General features: G+C 49.1%; 1 protein-coding gene and 1 long non-coding RNA gene across 4 annotated transcripts in view; one reads left to right on the top strand and one right to left on the bottom strand.

Annotated features, from left to right (window-relative positions):
• Window positions 1-12,911, top strand: part of MEDAG (mesenteric estrogen dependent adipogenesis) — a 23,925-nt gene extending 11,014 nt beyond the window's left edge. The window contains exons 2-5 of the mRNA XM_002720574.5: window positions 5,172-5,281; window positions 8,372-8,484; window positions 9,714-9,999; window positions 11,866-12,911. Of these exons, the coding sequence (XP_002720620.3) occupies window positions 5,172-5,281; window positions 8,372-8,484; window positions 9,714-9,999; window positions 11,866-11,990 (634 nt within the window). The 3' untranslated portion in view covers window positions 11,991-12,911. The remainder of the gene's footprint in view (window positions 1-5,171; window positions 5,282-8,371; window positions 8,485-9,713; window positions 10,000-11,865) is intronic.
• Window positions 12,367-20,394, bottom strand: LOC103352079 (uncharacterized). 3 transcript variants are annotated; one of them, XR_007913753.2, is made up of 3 exons: window positions 20,170-20,394; window positions 19,328-19,431; window positions 12,367-13,264 (listed from the first exon to the last, which is right to left on the bottom strand). It is a non-coding gene; the product is annotated as an uncharacterized lncRNA (long non-coding RNA). The 3 variants fall into 3 exon arrangements; XR_007913754.2 differs by having other exon boundaries at window positions 20,174-20,394; XR_519610.4 differs by lacking the exon at window positions 19,328-19,431 and having other exon boundaries at window positions 20,174-20,394.

Below are 20,394 nucleotides of genomic sequence, written 5' to 3'. Positions count from 1 at the left end.
CTGAGGGACCACAGGTTCAGATAGGTTAAGGAACTCACTCAAGGTCACGGTGAGTGGGGGCTCTGAAACTGAGTCCACATGCCCAGTACCTTAGGATGCGAATTTATACACATACGTGTGTGAATTATGTATTTTATTCATGTATATAAACTATATAAATGGGTTGCTCTAGATTTTTTTTTTTTTTTTGGACAGGCAGAGTGGACAGTGAGAGAGACAGAGAGAAAGGTCTTTCTTTGCCATTGGTTCACCCTCCAATGGCCGCCGCGGCCAGGAGCCAGGTGCTTCTCCTGGTCTCCCATGGGGTGCAGGGCCCAAGCACTTGGGCCATCCTCTACTGCACTCCCTGGCCACAGCAGAGAGCTTGCCTGGAAGAGGGGCAACCGGGACAGAATCTGGCACCCCGACCGGGACTAGAACCCAGTGTGCCGGCGCCGCAAGGCGGAGGATTAGCCTAATGAGCCGTGGCGCCAGCCTAGATCGTTATTTTTAATTGGTACCTAATAAATATACAGATAAGGGGGTACTATCTGACATTTCGACACAAGCTCATGATGTGTGATGATCAGATCAGTGTAACTGGCATAGCTATCACCTCAGGTGTTCATCATTTCTTCCTGTTGGGGACATTTAAAATCTTCTCTGCTAGCCGTTTGGAAATATTCTATCAGTTGCTGTCAACCATAGTTGCCCTACTGTGCTGCAGGATGTTAGGGGTTATCCCTCCTCTCCAAGGGTTCCCTGTGCCCGTTACTCATCCTCGCTCCATTCCCCTGCTGACCCCTTCCCAGGCTCTGGTCTACTGAGCCTGGTTTACTCTCTACTTGCATGAGATCCATTTGCTGGTGCAGTGTTTGCCTTCCCGGGTCTGATCTGTTTCACTTAACATAATGTCCTCTAGGTGCATGACGGGGTTCGTGAATTAGGGCTCTGACTTGGAACGCCATGCTTCCCGTGACACGGCCGTGTCTTCTGGGGGAGCCAAGCCAGGCTTAGGAGGTTTCAACCTAGGAGCACTTGGGGGAGAGGGGGTGCGGGCAGGGGAAAGCAATGAAGAAACAAGGGATGAAAGAGACTGTTTTTCCTCCCTAATGGTAACTTGTGTGAACAGAAATAGTCAACACACAGAGGCGATATTGGCCTTAGCCACTCTGAAATATTTGTGAATAAAGATCAAATAACCAGATTCTAATGTAGCCTGGTAAGGCTCTTCTTAAACTAATGATTAAATGTCAGATACTTAAATACCGGTGTGATTTCACAGCTAAAGCCTCTGATCATTTTGTGCTGTAGTGCCTCATGTAACCAAGCTTTATAGTAGTGGATTTGAAAGGAACAGTCACATTCACTTACTTCTCTGGAACTTGAATGGTCAGATCGTAAGTAGGAGGCTGGACACACAGGGATTAGTGAGGTGCCGTTAAGCTCCACCCCCCTTATTTGCAGTTTAGCTTTTGGTAGTTTCGGTCGCTCACGGTCAAGCGAGGTCAGAAAATATTAAATGGAAAGTTCCAGCACTAAATCACTTGCGGATTGTCACCGCCCTAAGTAGTGTGATGAAATCTGTCACCAACCTCTCCATGTCAGGGCACGTGAGGCATCCCTCTGTCCAGTGCATCCGTGCTGTACAAACTGCCTGCCTGTGAGTCACTAGGTAGCCTTCTTGGTGATCAGATCAACATGCTGGGTGTTACAGTGCTTGGGGCAGGGGCAGGCACCTGCCGGGGGTCTCTGAGGGCATCGCCTGAGGATGACGGGCACAGCTGTGGTTCCCGTTTGTGGCCTGGGGACAGGGAGGGACACTGCCACCATCTCTGGTCTGTGAATCCTGGCCGCCGGGCCCTGGGGTGGGAGTGTCTCACACAGCTGCTCACATGAGGAGGTTTATGGACCAGTACAGCCCTTCAGGTGGCTCTGAGTCACCGAAGGTAGGTTTTGTCATGTTGCACAGAGTTTTATCAGTCAAGTCATTCTGTTCCATTCGGGCTCTCAGATGGGTAATTCATGTGTAGGTCACACGTTCCACTCAGTATTCCTCCCTTCTCTGATCTTGCCAAATGACCATTTTTTGAACTGTCCAGAGTTCAGAAATGTCTTCTACAGAATTCTGGGGAACGTGATTATTCTCCCAATCACTGGTCCTTTCTAAACTGATATCGCTGTCTTTGTCTTTAAACTTGTGGGGTTCAGTGGGAGAAAACCGATGATGTCAAAATCAGGTGATTTTTCCAATCAGGCAGAGGGAAATACCACACTGTCCTTTGTGCCATTATAAAAGCAATCAAAACTGCAAATTCCCTGGGTGGCCTGCACACAAACACCCAACATTTACCCCAGAGAAATTCAGTCACACAATGGGAGTAGGGAGAATCGAGGAATTGTCTTGAGCAAAAGAATAAAGGTGCTTCACGATAAGCAAGCTTGAGGGAGAGTGTGAAACTCCCCTTGGATGAACCCCAGATGGGGTCCGACTCTGCTCCCACCCCAATCAGGCACCTGCCCTTCTGATGTTGATGCCAGCTGAATAGATGGATGGAAGAGGGGTTACAGGATGACGCAGAGAGACCCTTGTCCTGCTCTCCTCCCACCCCCTGCTTGCTAGGTTCTGAGCCCCTCACATATAAGAAGACACCTGTGCAAGCCCACCTGGTGCCAGCACATCTTTGTGGCTTCATGAATATTACTGAATGAATGAATGAGAAAGAATGAATGAACAGTGATTCTCTCTTTCCTCAATCTGTTTTCTTCCTTCCTCTGGTACCATTTGACAGTTGGCCACTTGGGAAATGCCCCTCCCAGGCTTCCAAGGTGCCCCCACCTGCCCCATCCAGGTGAGGGTGTGGGTGGGGTTTAAGAAGAAACCTAGCCGGCGCCGCGGCTCACTAGGCTAATCCTCCACCTAGCGGTGCCGGCGCACCGGGTTCTAGTCCCGGTTGGGGCACCGGATTCTGTCCCGGTTGCCCCTCTTCCAGGCCAGCTCTCTGCTGTGGCCCCGGAAGGCAGTGGAGGATGGCCCAAGTGCTTGGGTCCTGCACCCCATGGGAGACCAGGAAATGCACCTGGCTCCTGCCTTCGGATCAGCGTGGTGCGCCTGCCGCAGCACGCCAGCCATGGCGGCCATTGGAGGGTGAACCATCGGCAAAAGGAAGACCTTTCTGTCTCTCTCTCTCACTGTCCACTCTGCCTGTCAAAAAGAAAAAGAAAAAAGAAGAAGAAACCTACAGAACCTGCCTGGCATCCTCTTAGTCCCATCCCTTCTTACACCCTCCAGGTCCCTCCTCGCACTCTGCTGTTTCTAAAGCCCCCTGCCCACACCTCCAGGACATCAGCACCTTCACCTCCTTTCATTCTCTGGAATACTCCAACTCTGTGCGCCCTGCCCCCATCCTAGGCCCAGCCCCCCAAGCCCCACTGGTGCAGATGTCTTGGGAGGTGGAGAGTGCTTTAAAAGCCTGATGAAAGCAAAGGCAGGAAGTGTGTTAGAGTCTCCATCAGGGGTCGGATTTAAAAGCTCTCAAAATCAGGTCTGACAATCCCAGCAAAAAGATAATGACATAGGTTTCTAAGAAACCAAGCTGAGAGACAGGGAGTGGATGCTGTGTTTTTCTGCCTCGGGGTAGATGGTCTCCCTTGTGATCTTGACCCACACATGGGTCACGGTCTTGTGTGCTGGCCCCTCTGAGGGGGTTGAGGGAAGCAGGCTTGGGGAGAGACAGCAGAGGACTGTGTAGTCACGGCCCCCTGCAGCAGCTGCTTGTTCTCTGAGATTGTGATTTTCACATCAGGCACTAGAAGGACAAGCAGTCGGGAAGAAATGCTTGGAGCTGTCCCTGCTCGCGATTGATGTAAAACACGCATGCTGCCTTGTAGCGCAACAGCTCAGCCCCGCTATGTGCTCTATACAGATGCTCACAGCTGCGGCAGCAGGAGCCGGCTCTGCGCTTAAGAGGGACCAAGGCAGACGCATCCTTCAGCCCATTAGATACCACTCAGCCAGCCGTTGTCCACACCATATTTGAGCTTGGCTGTAGCTAGAAAATCAGCCTTCTGCAAAAGCTAACTTGCAACTGGATCTTTTTGTAGCCATGTGAGTAGAGACTTAGAAAGGCTACTTGGAAAATTTGTAGGGCAGGGGAGAAAAGCTTGCATGCTGGATGACACAGTCGAGATTCAGAAAGAGTTTTGCTAAGCTGGAATAATGAACTAAAACCAAGGTGACTACATTTAATCAGCATAGGAGCAAAAGTCTAATTTTTTAAAATTACATGAACTCGGAACCAGGGAGATGTGAATTGGTAATAGTTTGTATGTGTGGTTGTTGCTGTGGATTCATTCCTGAAAAGAGGAGCGTGGTAGGGGCAAGAGGCGCGGAGTCACCACACAGACCCCGGGAATCCGGTGCAAGCAGGCCAGAGGCGACCAGCGTGCAGATTTGTTTATTTCAGTTGCTACAGCTGCTTATATAGCCAAGGCAGCCAATCCGGTCAAGGGGTGGTCTATGCCCTAACCAATCACAGCCTGTTGCCAGGCAGTATCCAAAGCCATCCAATCACAGCCTGTTTCCAGGCGGGCTCCGTTGCCAGGTGGGATTCAAAGCCATTCCTGAGTAACTGACGCTTGCTTGCCAGCGGCCATCTTGGCATGGCCTTCTCATTCCACCACATGTGGTGGTTGATTGAGTCATGTGAGGGGGAGCTGGGTTTGTCTTGGGATTGGAGAGGAAAAGTGGGGAGGAGATGGGAAGGGAAATTGCAGATTCACTGGTCACCAGACAGTGACTCCACTGAAGAGGACTCACCCATTACACCAAGAGTGAATTCAATCCATCCTCTGGCCAGACGGGCTTAGAGCTTCAAATGGTCTCCTAGAGCCCAATTGAAAGATGGTTGTCATTTGTTAAAGGTTACCACTGAGAGCTAAGCACGAAGCCAGGCCACCCCACGGATCATGGCACCCCTGGGTCACACTCTCTTCCCTCAGTCCATGAACTGTGACGAGGGGAAGCAGATTGATCGATGTGGTACAAAATATGGTGACCTCTGTAAAAGCACATTTTGGGGGCTTCCCTCCAAGGTTCATGCCTGTGGAAGGGACCTGACCAGCAGCACGTCCCACTCCTGACTTAGGTGCGAGGGTGTGTTACATTTGCAATTATCTCTGCTTTTTTGTAGATATGTGGAACTGACCAACTACTGTGATTATAAGGACTACAGGGAAACCATATTGAGCAAACCCATGCTGTTCTTTGTGAACGTCCTGACCAAAAAAGACACCTCAAAAGGTAGGTCTATAAACATTGTTGCTTTGGTCCTGCCTTGCTGGGTGTTGGGCCGAGGCATGCTGAGGGGTAGGAATGGGGCATGAAGAAGACAGGTGGAAGTCAGCTTCTGACCAGGCCAGCAGTGAGGAGCCTGGTCTCAGAGGGCATCTGAAGCACAGCTCGAGCCTATGGAACCAGTCTCTAAGTGATCTTAGAGCAGACACCACCGCTCTCGGAGCTTTCTTCCTACTTCCTGTGTCGGTAAGAACTGACCTGACATCCTGAGCCTTCAGAGGTTCCACTTCCTGTCTAGGCAGGAAAGTGAGTTGACATCCCGAACCTTCAGAGGTTCTACTTCCTGTCTAAACAGGAAGTGGTCTGATGTTCTGAGCCCTTCAAGGTACCCAAATGACTGGAGCTCTGAGGATGATTTATAACATGCTCTGTCACACCTCTAACACTATGCTTGAGGCTTGCTTTAATGTAATTAAGCGGCACAATGGCCCTACAGGTTTAGCATCCAGGTGGGGACATTGTGGAGTATGAAAGTCATCACAGTCCAGGTCTCCAGCACAGGTGGCAGAAACCCAACCATTTGCGCCATCACCTGTTGCCCCGCAGGTCTGCATTGGCAGGAAGCTGGGGCCAGAGTGTTGAACCCGGGCACTCTGCTATGGGGTGTGGAAATGTTACTGGTGTCTTAAGCACTAGGCCAAATGCCTGCCTGCCTATTTTATAGATGGGGAAACTAAGATAAAGAAGTAGCACTCGTAGATGATTTCATGTTTCAGCCCCTGGTGTTAGAATTTCACATTTTGACAGATACATCTCTTTATTATTTCTTCCAAGAAATCATATTAACCGATAAGGTTGACTATTTTATCTGATTAGAGTTTTCCTTCCTACTCTTGCTCAAAGTGGTGTGAGGAAAATCATGGGCATAAAGTTCTATGATACAGGTAGAACTTCTTGAGCTTGCTTCCAAATAGCTTTCTTAAAATGAGAAATAATCTATCCATTTCAAAGAGACTTCCTCAGACATCCACACCACTCAGATTCTGCGTAGTCCGTGGTTCAAAGTCACGATGCTCTCTCTGCAGGCAAGGCTGGGTACAGAATACACAGGAATCAGCGGTGCTTGTTAGAACAGCTGAGCCCTCATGTTCTTTGGCTTGATGATGACCAGAAAGCCAGAGAGTTCTCCAGGCTGTGTCAAGTACACCCCACGTCCATCTCTCAGAATGAATCAAAGGAAAGAATCAGGGACCTCTCCTTCTTGACATTTTAATTAAAGTACAGGGAGTGATACCAGGAGATCTTGGTGCTGTAGGACAACCATTGTGGAAGGAGGTACAGAAGTAAGTTCTATGATGCAGAAACTTAAGACAGTCAAGTTTAGACTGTGATCAAGGCAACATGTCCAGTCCTGTCACTATTCTAAAACTTCACTTTTGCAAAAAATCAGAAAAGCTACCATTTTCTCCCAACAAGTACGAATGCTTTCCAGAACTTTGTCATAATAAATATACAGAGAGACGATGGTTGTAACTGCGTGCTGTTCTCTGGAGCTGTGCAGTACACAACCTGCTCAACCAGCACAATTGTGGAATAGGATAGCCCTGAGTATTTAATGACCCTAAAAGTTTTGTGGGTTTTTTTGCTGTGTGAAACTTAATTCAAGGGATGGATGTTCTGTGGCATGGCAGGTTAAGCCACCACTTGGATGCCTTCATCCCTTATCTGAATGCTGGTTCAAGTCCCAGCTACTCTGAGCTTCTGATCCAGCTTCCTGCCAAAGCACCTGGGAAATAGCAGATGATGGCTCAAGTATTTGGGTTCTTGCCACTGATGTGTGAGATCTGGTTGAAGTTCTTGGCTTCTGGATTTGGCCTGGCTCAGCCCTAGCTGTTGTGGGCTCTTGGGGAATGCACCAGAGGATGGAAAATCTCTCTCCTTCCCCCTCTTTCTCTTACCCTCTGCTTTCCAGTAAATAAATAAATACATACATAAATCTTTGAAAATGTCTTTAAAAGGAGGCAATTCAAGGTATCAAATACCTCGCTTGTTTTATTTGCTTATCCATCTTTTATCTCAAAGAAGATATAAAGTAATTTATACATAAAGTGTCCCCAAAAATAATTTGGAAGAAAGTAAAACAGGGATAGGAGAAAGAAGATGAACAAGGTTAACTCAAAATGCATTCCTTGCAAAGGTAAACCCTTCTTATTGGAAAAACCACAGGTCTGGCTCTGAGGTGTCTCAAAACCACACCCTGGCTGGCACAGACGGAGGGGGGACAGAGGTCTCGGTGGGCCTCCAGGTGAAGTGCTTGAGCCCATGGAGCTTGATGCCGGGGGCTGGGAAGATGAAAAGGTTGCTTGCTGATGCTAATTCGCATCTCCTAATGAGTCAGTGCTTCCATCATGCAGAGTTGGTCAGAACAAGGCATAGGGGTTAATAAAACAGCGACAACAGAAAAACTACCACTAGGACACACACATGGTGTTATTTAAACAGTGGGAGGTGCTTTCCACATCTGGACTTGTGATAGGGCCAAGGGCACAGAGGAGAGTCTGTCTCAAACCGCCTTGGTTCTTAGAACCCAGAGAACACTGGTTGGCTGGAGAGGCTGGGGAGAGATGGAGGAAGGACAGACAACATGGAAACCCTGGGCAGCTTTCTTGCTGGATTGGGCTGATTTTCTGCTTTGCAAATGAGGAAATGTCAGAGAGAGCCAAATAGCAAGGTGAGGACGTGAAGCCAGCCGGCTGGATTTTGCACACTTTTGTCCATGCCGTGCATATCTGCAAAGATCAGATTGTGGAAATCGTGACGTGTGAGACTTCTGTGACAAACTGCCATCCCGGGGAGAAGCTGGTGTCCTGAAATGCTTTCACAACAGCGTTCAGCTGGGTCCCCGCAAATCTGGAAAATCCTTGCAAACATTTCTAGAAACCTGGTCAGGCTTTGCAGTGAGGGTCTGAGGGAGTGGCCAGAGAGGAGTGAAATTTGCAGCGAAGGGGGGAAGCACTGTGTGGGCAGCCCCTCAGAAAATGCTTATGTCCCTGGTGCACACTTCCGTCCATCTGAATTCCACCCGCTGGTTTCTAGAGAGGACGTATGCCTTCCTTGTGAACACAAGGCACCCCAAGATCAGAAGACAGCTGGAGCACGGCATGGACATGGTCATCTCCTCAGTGATTGGAGAAAGTTACCGACTCCAGGTAAGCCTGCGCCTGGCTGAATCCCGAGCCGCCAAGCTCCCGGGGGGACCTGTAAGTTCCATGCTAGGAACCAGCCCCAGCGCCTTTGCGTAGTTCCAGGCGACCCCATTATCTGGGAATCTTTTGGATTCCTGAAACCGCAGGTTGTACCAAACTCAGCTCACATGGGGACTTCCAAACTTCATGGCCAGTAGGATTAAAAGATAAGATTATTTTGGGGCCAACTGAATTGAAATACATGCAGATGAGAAGGCCTGCAAAAAGCGGAATAATGCCTATTCTGAAGATATGCATGACTTTCAAAGCTTACTGGCACCAAAATCAACATATCGTTTAATTCAGTTGTTTCACAAGCTATTTGAAGTATTCATATACCATTTGATCCCATACATGCATACATATGATAAGGTTTAATTTATAAATTGAGCACAGGAAAAAGATTAGCAACAGGAATTGAAAATGGAACCGTTATCATACAAAATAAAACAATTTATTTAAGACTCTGAAATTATTCTTTTTTAGAATTTCCTGTTTAATATTTCTGGGCCCCTGGTGACTAAGTCTGTGGATGTGAGAGCACAGATAAGGTGGGACTACATATGCCAGTCGCTTTGTTCCCTGGTGCATCACTATTGCTACCAATAACATCACTCAGTTTCTGGCAACTTATTAGAAATGGAGTAAAAATAAATATGTTTGACCACACAGTTCAAAATCTTTAGATGGAATATGGAACACAAAGGTCTATTTTTTTTTTAAAAAAAAGACAAAATTTAAGAATCTTTTTTTTTTGACAGGCAGAGTGGACAGTGAGAGAGAGAGAGAGAGAGAGAAAGGTCTTCCTTTGCCGTTGGTTCACCCTCCAATGGCTGCCGTGGCCAGCGCACCGCGCTGATCCGCAGGCAGGAGCCAGGTACTTTTCCTGGTCTCCCATGGGGTGCAGGGCCCAAGGACTTGGGCCATCCTCCACTGCACTCCCTGGCCACAGCAGAGGGCTGGCCTGGAAGAAGGGCAACCGGGACAGAATCCGGCACCCTGACCGGGACTAGAACCCGGTGTGCCGGCACTGCAAGGCGGAGGATTAGCCTAGTGAGCCGCGGCGCCGGCCAAAATTTAAGAATCTTTGTGAATGAGAAATAAGGGGTGTGACATTTTGGATAGCAGGGAGCTGTGAGTTCTACAACACCTAAGCGCATGCACTTGATTTCCTGCTTCTTCCTCTTTTTCAGTTTGATTTTCAAGAGGTGGTGAAGAACTTTTTCCCTCCAGGAAATGAGGTGCTGAATGGAGAAAACCTGAGCTTTGCCTATGAATTCAAAGCTGATGCACTGTTTGATTTCTTCTATTGGTTTGGCCTCAGCAATTCCACTGTCAAAGTGGATGGCAAAGTTCTGAATTTGTCAAGCAGCAGTCCAGAGAAGAAGGAGACGATTAAGCTATTTCTGGAAAAGATGAGCGAGCCTTTAATTCGAAGAAGCAGTTTCTCAGACCGGAAATTCAGCGTCACTTCCAGAGGTAGGGTGAAAATTCTCGGGAGTGTGTGGGATGTGGTTATGCAGAGGGTAGAAGGACGCCATGGTGGGAGAGGACAGCCAGGTAACTGGAAAGGCAGGCCCTACTAATAAAAGAGCGAGATCCTACCACGTGAGGCGGAAAATAAGGAAAGTTCACCACCAAAAAGAAACACAGTGGCTTTTCTGTAGGTTTTTCTTAACGTTCAATATTTAATTATGGCTGTTTATTATTAATGAATGCGTATCAATTAGTTCATAAGCATTTGCAATATTAAAGTGCCTATTTATACACATTTAAACATCATTGGCAAGAATTTAAACATGATGAAAGAATGCTGCATTCCCTCTGTGTGTGTTCGGGGTGAAAGACTGTTATCAGTTATCAGCTGGGCGTGGAGTCTTCACGCTCCATATGCACCTCTAACAACATCTGGAAAGGCTCTCCGGATCTTGCGAGATCACGGAAGGATTACGGGAGGTTTCATTGAAAGCTGTCACTGGCATGTGGGGAGGGGGGGTCCTTGGTTTTGAAGCCCAGTGGCTCAGGCAGGTGGCGCCCACCCCCTCTCCTCCGGAGGTGTCCCCCACAGAGCCGGTTCTCTGACTCCTGCTGGGCTGGGCTGCAGAGCAGCACCTTGATCAGGACTCAGGCGCTGTCTGCAGAGAGCCAGTGTCCTCCAAGGTCACGTGTAAAACTCTGTCTTTGTTGATTGTATTTAATGGCAGTTGCTTCTTCCAAAGCTTACAGCAATAATGCTTACTCCCAGCGACTTGTTGTCCTGGCCGTGATCTCTCTCTCTCTCTCTCTCTCTCTCTCTCTCTCTCTCTCTCTTTCTCCCTCCTTCCTTCCCTCCTCTCCTCTCTGTCTCTATGCTTCCCTCTGTCCATCTGTCTCTGTTCCTCCCTTCCCTCTCCATCTTGGCCTCTGCCCATCTCTCTCCCTCCTTCTCTGTCTCCTCTGTCTAGCTCTCTTTCCTTCCACGTTGCTTGAGCTTGTTCAGTCTCTGTCTCACTCTCTGTGTCTGTCTGTCTCCGTCTCAGTCTCAGTGTGTCCCTCTCCTTCCACGATGTGTTAATCCCTGTCTGTAATGCTGCTGTGCTCTGCCTCATGCAGCAGTGGTGGTGGTAGGGGTTACACTTGGGTGCTTTGTGGGAAAGATTGACTGCTGCCCTGTTCCAACAGTATCACAGATACCCAATCCTTCCTCCAACACACTCAGCCTCACCCCTGGGCCGCAGCAGCCTCGGCAAAGTCCACCTGGTTCGCCATGGCTTACGCATGTCCCATAGGCTGCCATCTCAGGGGTGCCACGGAGCGGATGAAGTTGGGCAGTGCTTCCTTGCAAGTTTGCCCTGAGCCAGCCCTGGGGCCATTTCAGCCCAGGAGCAGTGCGACAGCATCCCTCTTGGAAGCTGTTACAGGCACTGCAGATGGCACAGCCAAGACACACCTGCTGCTCTGGCTGGCAGGCTGAGCCTGGCTCCCAGCCCCTGGGCACATGGGCAGAGCACAGGGGCACACTGCTAACCAGGCTCCATCCCCTTCAAAAACTGCCCTCTGTCCTGGGCCTCTATTCCCCCATTGCGGGCCTTTTGCCATCAGGTGAGAGAGAGTTCGTGCCGCTCACTGCAGACCTACTCCAGCCTGTGGGAAACCAAGTGGCAACCACATCCCATTGGTAGACAGAGAGCAGTGCATTTCTGTTCAGCTTGTGGAGTTCTTCTGAGGAAGCCAGGCTTCCCTGTTAATTCTTGAAATGGTTATGCTGTGCGAGTTTTAAAGACACTGTTGGTTTTTTGGATTTTGGATTTTTGTTTGTTTGTTTTTGCCATGCTAATAATGCACGTCTTATTTCCTACTTTTTAGGTTCGATAGATGACGTTTTTAACTGCAATCTGTCACCCAGATCATCCCTCACAGATCCCCTTTTGGTAGAATTCCCATTTCCCAGCGTTCTGGAAGCGGAAGAGACGCCCAAGCAGTTGGTCTGATTGGACTGAACTTTCCAGCAGCTCCTGCGCTCCAGGCCTGGGCGAGACTGCAGGGTGAGGGGACAGGAGGAGGTGGGAGGCAGGCCTCTCCACCTGCTTGTCGGCCCCTGGCTCCCCCATGGCCTCGGCAGAGGGTCCTTTCTTGCATTTCTCTGCATGTGATGCCTTGGCAGGCCCAACACACTTGACCCTCTTAAAGGTTATGGCTACTGGGATGGAAGGGCTGTGGGCCCCGCTCCCCCGGCATAGCTGGCTGGCTGGGTATATCCTCTACTTTGAACACTTCTCCAAAGAGGCAGAGAAACTACACTTGCACATTTTGCTTGGGACCCTGCCCCCCTGGGAGTTTTCCTGGCAGCCATTGTGGGTATTGTCTGGTCTGGGTGTCCACTGAGTATGGGTTGGGAGGATTTGACCCTCTGCTTGGGACATCCTTGAGTCCACCCACACCTAGCAAGCCTGGGGTTAGCTGTGCTGTTCTCTTGTAAACCTGAATGGGCACAAAGCCTGTGGCATCTTTCAAAGGTGGGCAGGTATGTTTTTTATCCTGCCCATGTGTATACATTCAAGGTAAGGCTTCCTGGGGTATGGCCAGGTTAGCAGGAAGGTGACCTTGCCCGCCCACTGCCCCAAGTGTGAACTCCTTGGGCCTCCAATGGAGGAGGCAGCCAGGTGATGTGAGACCAAGTGGCGATGCCAAGGATACTACAGGTGCACTGTCCTCCTTGGGAAAGCACATCGTGTGAGCTGAGTATGTTAAGCAAGCTTTTAGCAGTCCTAACACAAAAAGCAAACTAGCCGAATGCTCTAAGGCTACCATAGCACATTGTTACAGCTGTACGTTCTTCACCACATAGCCACAGTGGAATTCTTCCAAAGCAAAAATAAATAAATAAAAATCTTATCAACTTACCAAAAAAATGAGTCACTACTTATGTTTGTAATGAGAAAGATTTGTAGATCCTGAAAACAATTCTCTCCTTTATAGAAGTGCTCCTGTGTGACACATTTCACTAATACGACTGTGGGTCCTGCCATTTTTACTGGAACTGGATACAACATTGGCACGATTACAACTTTTCTTAGTGTTCAACCTAGAAGTGCTTAACTGTGTTGTCAAGTGTGTGGGCGATGTTTCCGTTGCGGTTTGTGAGTGGCACACTTGCCTTGTCACTAAGTTGCAGTAGGAATGGTGGTTTTCACAGACATCTTCTCAAGAAGAGCCTTTGGAAGCACAGAGTTACAGAGGACGTGGAGCACCATTTGAGAGTGACCTTCCAGAAAAGAGAAGGGGAATCCTATTTAATAATAGGTGAGAATAAACATTTCAGTGAAAAATGAATAGTAGCAGCAATAAAGTAAGGTTTATATCAGTGCAAACAAACCTGAGGTAGATATCAAGTATTAAATACTTTCCATAGGAAACTCTACAGACAAAATTGACCAAGAAGAATTTTTAAAGTTGCTAAATTGAGAAAAAATACCCCTAATTGCCCCAGGAATGGACTAACAGCTGGGCCGATCCTCCTTCCTTCCTTCCTTCCTTCCTTCCTTCCTTCCTTCCTTCCATTAATATTAATTTTTTTCAAAAGGCAGAGTTATAGAGATTGAGGGAGAGACAGACTGAGAGATCTTCCATCTGTTGGTTCACTCCCCAGATGGCTGCAGCTGGACCAATCTGAAGCCAGGAGCCAGGAGCTTCTTCTGAATCTCCCATGTGGGTGCAGTGGCCCAAGCATTTGAGCCATCCTCCACTGCTTTCCCAGGCCATTAGTAAGGAGCTGGATTGGAAGTGGAGCAGGTGGGACTGGAACTGATGCCTATATGGATGCCAGTGTCACAGGCAGAGTCTTAACCTACTATACCACAGTGCCAGCTCCAGCTGAAGGTGTTTTAATCATTAAAAACCTTTTTAGGGCCAGTGCTGTGATGCAGTGGGTAAAGCCACTGCCTGCAGTGCCGACATTGCATATGTGTGCTGGTTGGAGAGCGGCTGCTCTACTTCCGATCCCACTCTCTGCTGTGGCCTGGGAAAGCAGTGGAGGATGGTCCAAGTCCTTGGGCCTCTGCACCTGTGTGGGAGACCCAGAAGAAGCTCATGTCCTGGTTTTGTATTGGCGCAGCTGCAGCCATTGCAGCCATTTGGGGAGTGAACCAGCAGATGGAAGACCTCTTTCACTCTCTCTCTGTTTCTGCCTCTGCCTCTCTGTAACTCTGCTTTTCATATAAATAAATAAACCTTAAAAAATACCTTTTCTAGGGGTGGGTGTTTAGCCTAGTGGTTAAAACACTTTGGATGCCCGTATCCCTCATCACAGTAGCTGGGTTCAATGCCCACTTCCGGCTCCTGGCTCCGGCTTTCTGCTCATGTGCATCCTCGGAGACGTGGTGATGGCTCAGGTAACTGGGTTTCTGCCGTCCATGTGGGAGGCCCGGCTCTGGCCAGGCCCAAGCCCAGCCAGGGCAGGTATCCTTGGATTGTAACAGTGGCTGGGAGTGCCTCCCTCCCCCCGCCCCCTTCCCCATCTCTTTGCCTCTGGAATACACAAATGAATAGTTTAAGAAACAAACAATTTTCAGTTGGCTCTGAACCAAACGCATTCGGTCATTCAGTATTCACTCAGCAAAATTCTATCGACTGTCTAAGGGAATATACACTGTGTTAGTGTGTTTTATTGGCAAATATCACAAAGAAGTGATGCTGGCCAATCTTTAAAATCAATGAAAATTCTAGGAACAGACCTTCCTGAGTAAAAGAGTCTTCCATCTGGTATAAATGGGGACTCCTGCAGATATTTTCATATTTATAAGATCAATAGAAATGTGTAGGACAGTGACCTAAGCAGTTCATCCAGTCCTCATATATCTCATTCGTTTAACACATGGTTACCCTGCGCCAGGCCTAAAAAGATGCGACCGGCCGGCTCCACGGCTCCCTAGGCTAATCCTCCACCTTGCGGCGCTGGCACACCGGGTTCTAGTCCCGGTCGGGGCGCTGGATTCTGTCCCGGTTGCCCCTTTTCCAGGCCAGCTCTCTGCTGTGGCCAGGGAGGGCAGTGGAGGATGGCCCAAGTCCTTGGGCCCTGCACCCCATGGGAGACCAGGAGAAGCACCTGGCTCCTGCCTGCGGATCAGCGCGGTGCGCCGGCCGCGGCTGCCATTGGAGGGTAAACCCCATTGGAGGGTAAACCAACAGGAAAGGAAGACCTTTCTCTCTGTCTCTCTCTCTCACTGTCCACTCTGCCTGTCAAAAAATAAAAATAAAAATAAAAAAAATAAATAAAAAGATGCGACCTGGCATAAAAAGATGCCTAAGCATTACCCTTGCTTTTGCTTCCACTTTTATTTATTTCATTTTATTTGGAAGGCAGAGAGACAGACACAGAGAGCTTCTCCCTGCTGGTTCACGCCATGACCAGGTCGATCTGGTTCTTCCACGTGGCTGGCAGGGATCTCCAAGCACTTGGGCCATCACCTGCTGCCTCCCAGAGTGTGCATTAGCAGGGAGCTGGATCGGAAGCAGAGGAACCAGAACTTACAAAAGGCGCTCCAATAAGGGATGCAGGCATCCCAAGTGGCAAATTAACAGCTGTACCAGACACTCGCACTTTGCGTATTTTTAAAATCATTCACATATTTATGTATTTGAGAGGCAGAGAAACAGAGTGCTGGCATCTGGTTCACTCCCCAAATGCCCAAAACAGCCAGGGCTGGACCGGGCTGAAGCCACGAGCTGGGACCACAAGCCAGAGAGGCAGGAACCCAACCACATGAGCCATCAGTTAGCGCCTGCCAGGGTGAGCGTTAGCAGGAATCAGAAGCAGAGCCAGGACTCACACCCAGGGTACTCTGAGACAGGACGCAGACGCACCAGGCAGCACGTTAACCCTAGGCCAAGCGCCTGCCCCAGTCCTTGCATTCAAGGAGTTTCCAGTCTTGTGAAAATATGAGAGGTGTGCAGGCTAAAGAGCACAATAAAGTAAGTGCTAGGAGGACAATGCAAGAAGGGAAATGGCTAGCAGGTGTGTGATCCAGTTTTAGAGGTAAAATTGATGAAGAGTAACTACAAAATTTATTTCCAAAACAGATATATAAGGATGGATGTAGCCAGGTGATTGACTTAGGCAAACTCTCAGTAACCTTGAAGGCTATTAATTTATTCCAAAAGAATGCAAGTCTGCAAGTTATTTACAGAATGAGGGGAGGGGGTAGCTCCTTGTGGTTTGCCTTTTGGCTAAAACTCCTGCTGGCCTCAGTCCTTAACCTTGGCCTATGAACTTGTTTACTTAAAAAAAAAAAAAGATTTTATTTATTTTCTTGAGAGGTAGAGTTACAGACAGAGAGAGGGAGAGACAGAGAGAGTGAGATCTTCCATCTGCTGGTTCACTCCCCAAATGGCTGCAACAGCCAGAGCTGGGCCGATCTAAAGCCAGGAGCAAGAAGCTTCTTCTGGGTCTCCCAAATTGGGGCATGGGCCCAAGGACTTAGACCATCTTCCCCTGCTTTCCCAGGCCAACAGCAGAGAGCTGGATCAGAAGAGGAGCAGCTGGAACTCGAACCAGCACCCACATGGGCTGCAGGTGCCACGGGTGCAGGCCTAGCGCACTGCACTAGCCCCTTTCTCTTCCATTTTAAGTTGTATCACTCCTACCTGAGCCACTCCCTCCCGGCCACTTTCTTCTGAGAAGCTAACACTTGAGTACCCTACACTTGCTGTCTGCCCGCCCTGTCTTTACAGCTTCCCATCACGTTCCGTGGTGTGTGTGTGTGTGTGTGTGCCTGTGTACATGCAGAAAGACAGTGATTTGAATCATTTCCATGGAAACAGCCAATTAACACTTAACCCACTCAATACAACTATTCTCAAGGGTTTGGGAGCAATCCAAAGCTTTGTGAAACGCATGTCAGTACGCTAGAGGTTTTAATTTCTGAAGGATTAACCTGGACCGGCAGCGTGGCAAGGCTCTTAGCCTCCCCTCCTGCTTCTGGGGAAAAGAGGCCAGGATTTACCTGGCCCTTCACTCCACTGTGGGATGCAATCAACGACTCACCCCAGGCTCAGATAAAGCCCCAGCCACTTGGTGGCACAGCCTGCGGGGACTGGTTCTCAGTGCCCCCTCTGCAATGTGACAACCCAAACACACCTCTTGGACACTGGGTGGCCTGAGGTCCCTGCTACCTGGGACCCTGATCCATCCATATCCCCTCTCCCTCCTCACCTGACTGCGTGCATCCATCTCAGGCATTCCTTTCCCAGGAAGCTGTTCTCTCCTATGACGTCCAGAGCGTTGCTCTTAATATCACATACAACCCATACTCAGTGCACACCCAGTACTTGTCGAGAGCAGGAAGGCAGTCAGACAAACCAGCAATCCCTTGGATGCATGTGGCTTTACAGTGGACGGATTATAGTTGGGATTATTCATCTCACAGCCCCACAGGTGGATTGTACTATGCTTGTGTTGCAGTCCGGGAAACCAGGGGCCAGCGATGCAGCCGCTGCCTCCCAAGGGCCCTGGGCAGACAGGGACAGAGAGCTCTCCCAGCTCATGCAACTCAGTGCACACCCCCACCACTCCCCAGTGTTGAGACAGATCAGGATATTAATATGAATTCACTTTTTATATGCTATGTACTTGCTGCTCTATTTTAAAAATATATTTATCTGAAACTATGCTATGTTAATTAGCTCTACCATTTCCAGACAGTTAATCTGTTATTGGGTGCTACTTTCTTAATTTAGACACCACTACTAAATCCTGATTTAGATTCATTCCTTTTAATAACATCAACAGAAGTCTATGCCTTCCGATGTGTTTCACCATTCATGGCTTTACATTTTGAGAGTCTAAAATCTATGCTATTCCTTCCATTACAGGGATCAGACTGTACCACAAGATTCTAGCTTAGCTCTTTATTTTTAAGAAATTCCTTGCATTATGTCTGTGGAATATTTACTTCCATGCCTGTTCTGTTTCCTTGAATAAACTCCTGCTTTGTTACGCTTCCTGTTCTCCTATGGCCCTGTATTGGGATGACCCTCCTTCAAAGACAACCTTCTGCTGCTAACTGCACTCTAAAAATGTTGTGCGGGGCTGGCGCCATGGCGTAGTAGGCTAAGCCTCCACCTGCAGTGCCAGCATCCTATATGGACACCAGTTCAAGTCCCGGCTCCTACTCTTCCTATCCAGCTCCCTGCTAACATGCCTGGGAAAGCAGTAGAAGATGGCCTAAGCACTTGGGCCCCTGGCACCCACATAGAAGACCTGGAAGAAGTTCCTGGCTCCTGGCTATGGGTCGGCCTAGCTCCTGCCATTGCAGCCATTTGAGGAGTGAACCAGCAGATGGAAATTTCTCCCTGTCTCTCCCTCTCTCTGTCTGTGCCTCTCCCTCTCTCTGTCTGTAACTCTGCCCCTCAAATAAATAAAACTTTGGAAAAAATGTCATCAGCATCATCCAATGCACATTTCTTGTCTTCTCTTTTCACTAACTGGCCAATAGCTGTGCTGTAACCTGGAGGCACCCAGGCCTTACTAAGCCCTCATCACTATGTGTCAAATTGCCAGGAAGTTGCCAAGAACACAGAGTATGGCAAAATGTTTGTGGGGGAAAAATAGGATTTAAAAAGAAGTTTATGTGGGTGCAAAAAATTGAAATGCATGCAGGGAAGGAAATCTTCAAAAATTCAGGAAAACCGGGTTCTGCACCAAAAGAAGCTTCTCTTTTTAATTCTTTTCCATGAACTTTGGTTTGTTTTTGAGAGGCAGAGAGACAGACATAGAGAGTTCCAATCCACTTGTTCACCCCCCAAAATGTGGCAACTGTGGGAGATGGACTAAACTTATAACAGGAGCTGGAGGGGCCGGTGCTGTTGTGCAGCAGGTAAAGCCTCCGCCTGCAGTGCCAGCATCCCATATGGGCGCCAGTTCGAGTCCTGGCTGCTCCACTTCCGATCCAGCTCTCTGCTATGGCCTGGGAAGGCAGTGGAAGATGTCCTAAGTCCTTGGGCCTCTGTACTCACATGAGAGACCTGAGAGAAGCTCCTGACTTCAGACCACTGCAGCTCCGGTTATTGTGTCCATTTGAGGAGTGAAAGAACTGATGGAAGACCGATTCCCACCCTCCCCCTGACCCCCACCGCCTCTGCCTCTAATTAATTAAAAAATGATCCAGGAGCTGGAACTCGATCCAGGTCTCTCACATGAACGGTAGGAACCCAAGTGTCTGAGCCACCAGTGCTGCCTCCCAGGGTCTGCTTTAGCAGGAAGCTAGAGTCAGGGGCTGGACTGGAGCACAGAGCCGAGGAACTGCCATGTGGGAAGGAGGTTCGCCCTCACCTGCTGCTTAGCAGGGCCGTTTTGGTGCTCGCTGGGTTGAAGATGAAAGCCCCTCTCTGCTCAGTGAAAACGCAGATGCAGCGTAGCTCATGGGTGTAGAAGTGCTATAGGCAGGCACAGAGGATAAAACTGATCAGGTGTGTGAGCTGGAAGACCACGCCTCCACCATGTGGTCCTCTGTGTGACCTCATGCCCCTGCCTGACCACACCTGTATGCACAGCTGCCAAGCAGGGTAATTAACCACTCCCCTTTGGAAGTGGATTAAAGGCCGGAAACACAGCGGGCCCAGCCTTTTTGCCTCTTTCACCACTTTTTGCCCTTGCTGCCCCCTCGCCATCGGGCCACCTGCTCCATGCTTTCTGGCCTGCATGCTCCTCCACGTAGCTGGCTCCTGGTACTGGGTCTGAATCCAGATTTCCCTTTCTTTCTTAGACAGGGCCCTCACTCTCCGATGCATTTCTCCCACTGATTGAAAACCTTAAAAACTTATCATGGTGCCTTTATTTGTGCCAGTATTCAGAATTCTTCTCTAAGTAGGAGGCAAGAACCCATAGGCTTATTAATATTTCGGATATCTTAATAAGCACCCAAAGCAGAAGGACATGGAAATCAGCAGTCAAAGCGCCCCACGGTTCGTGGCAGGAGGGACACGGAGGGCCCTGCGTCCTGTGCACAAGCTCACTCTCCGCTTCTGCTGGCTTCCTAACCCCTGGGCCTGGCGAGCCCTGCACAGCCCAGACTCTCAAGGAAACTCTGCTTGTGCCCCCTCCTTACACCACACGTCTAAGGTTTTGTCTTCTAGTTTGGTTCTTATGTCTTGTGAACATCATGATAGCTTTACCCACGTGTGCTTGAGCCCGAGTTACGGGTAGATGCAAATTCGCAGCTGCAAATATGAAACCATGCATTTTTGGTCAATCCTCCACTCGCTTTGCCCGTCTTACTGCGGGGAGCGATCATCGCAACGGCGTCATCCTTTGGGATCAGAATTACTTCTGTGTGCTTTCTGCTCCGCGGCCTCCAACGCCCCGCACACCTGGGCCAGCAGGCGCTCAACCACTGAGAA

The sequence above is a fragment of the Oryctolagus cuniculus genome, chromosome 9, assembly GCF_964237555.1.
Source record: "Oryctolagus cuniculus chromosome 9, mOryCun1.1, whole genome shotgun sequence".
Lineage (NCBI taxonomy): Eukaryota > Metazoa > Chordata > Mammalia > Lagomorpha > Leporidae > Oryctolagus > Oryctolagus cuniculus.
The sequence above is the reverse complement of the archived record's forward strand: the minus strand, read 5'-3'. Positions and strand labels throughout refer to the sequence as shown.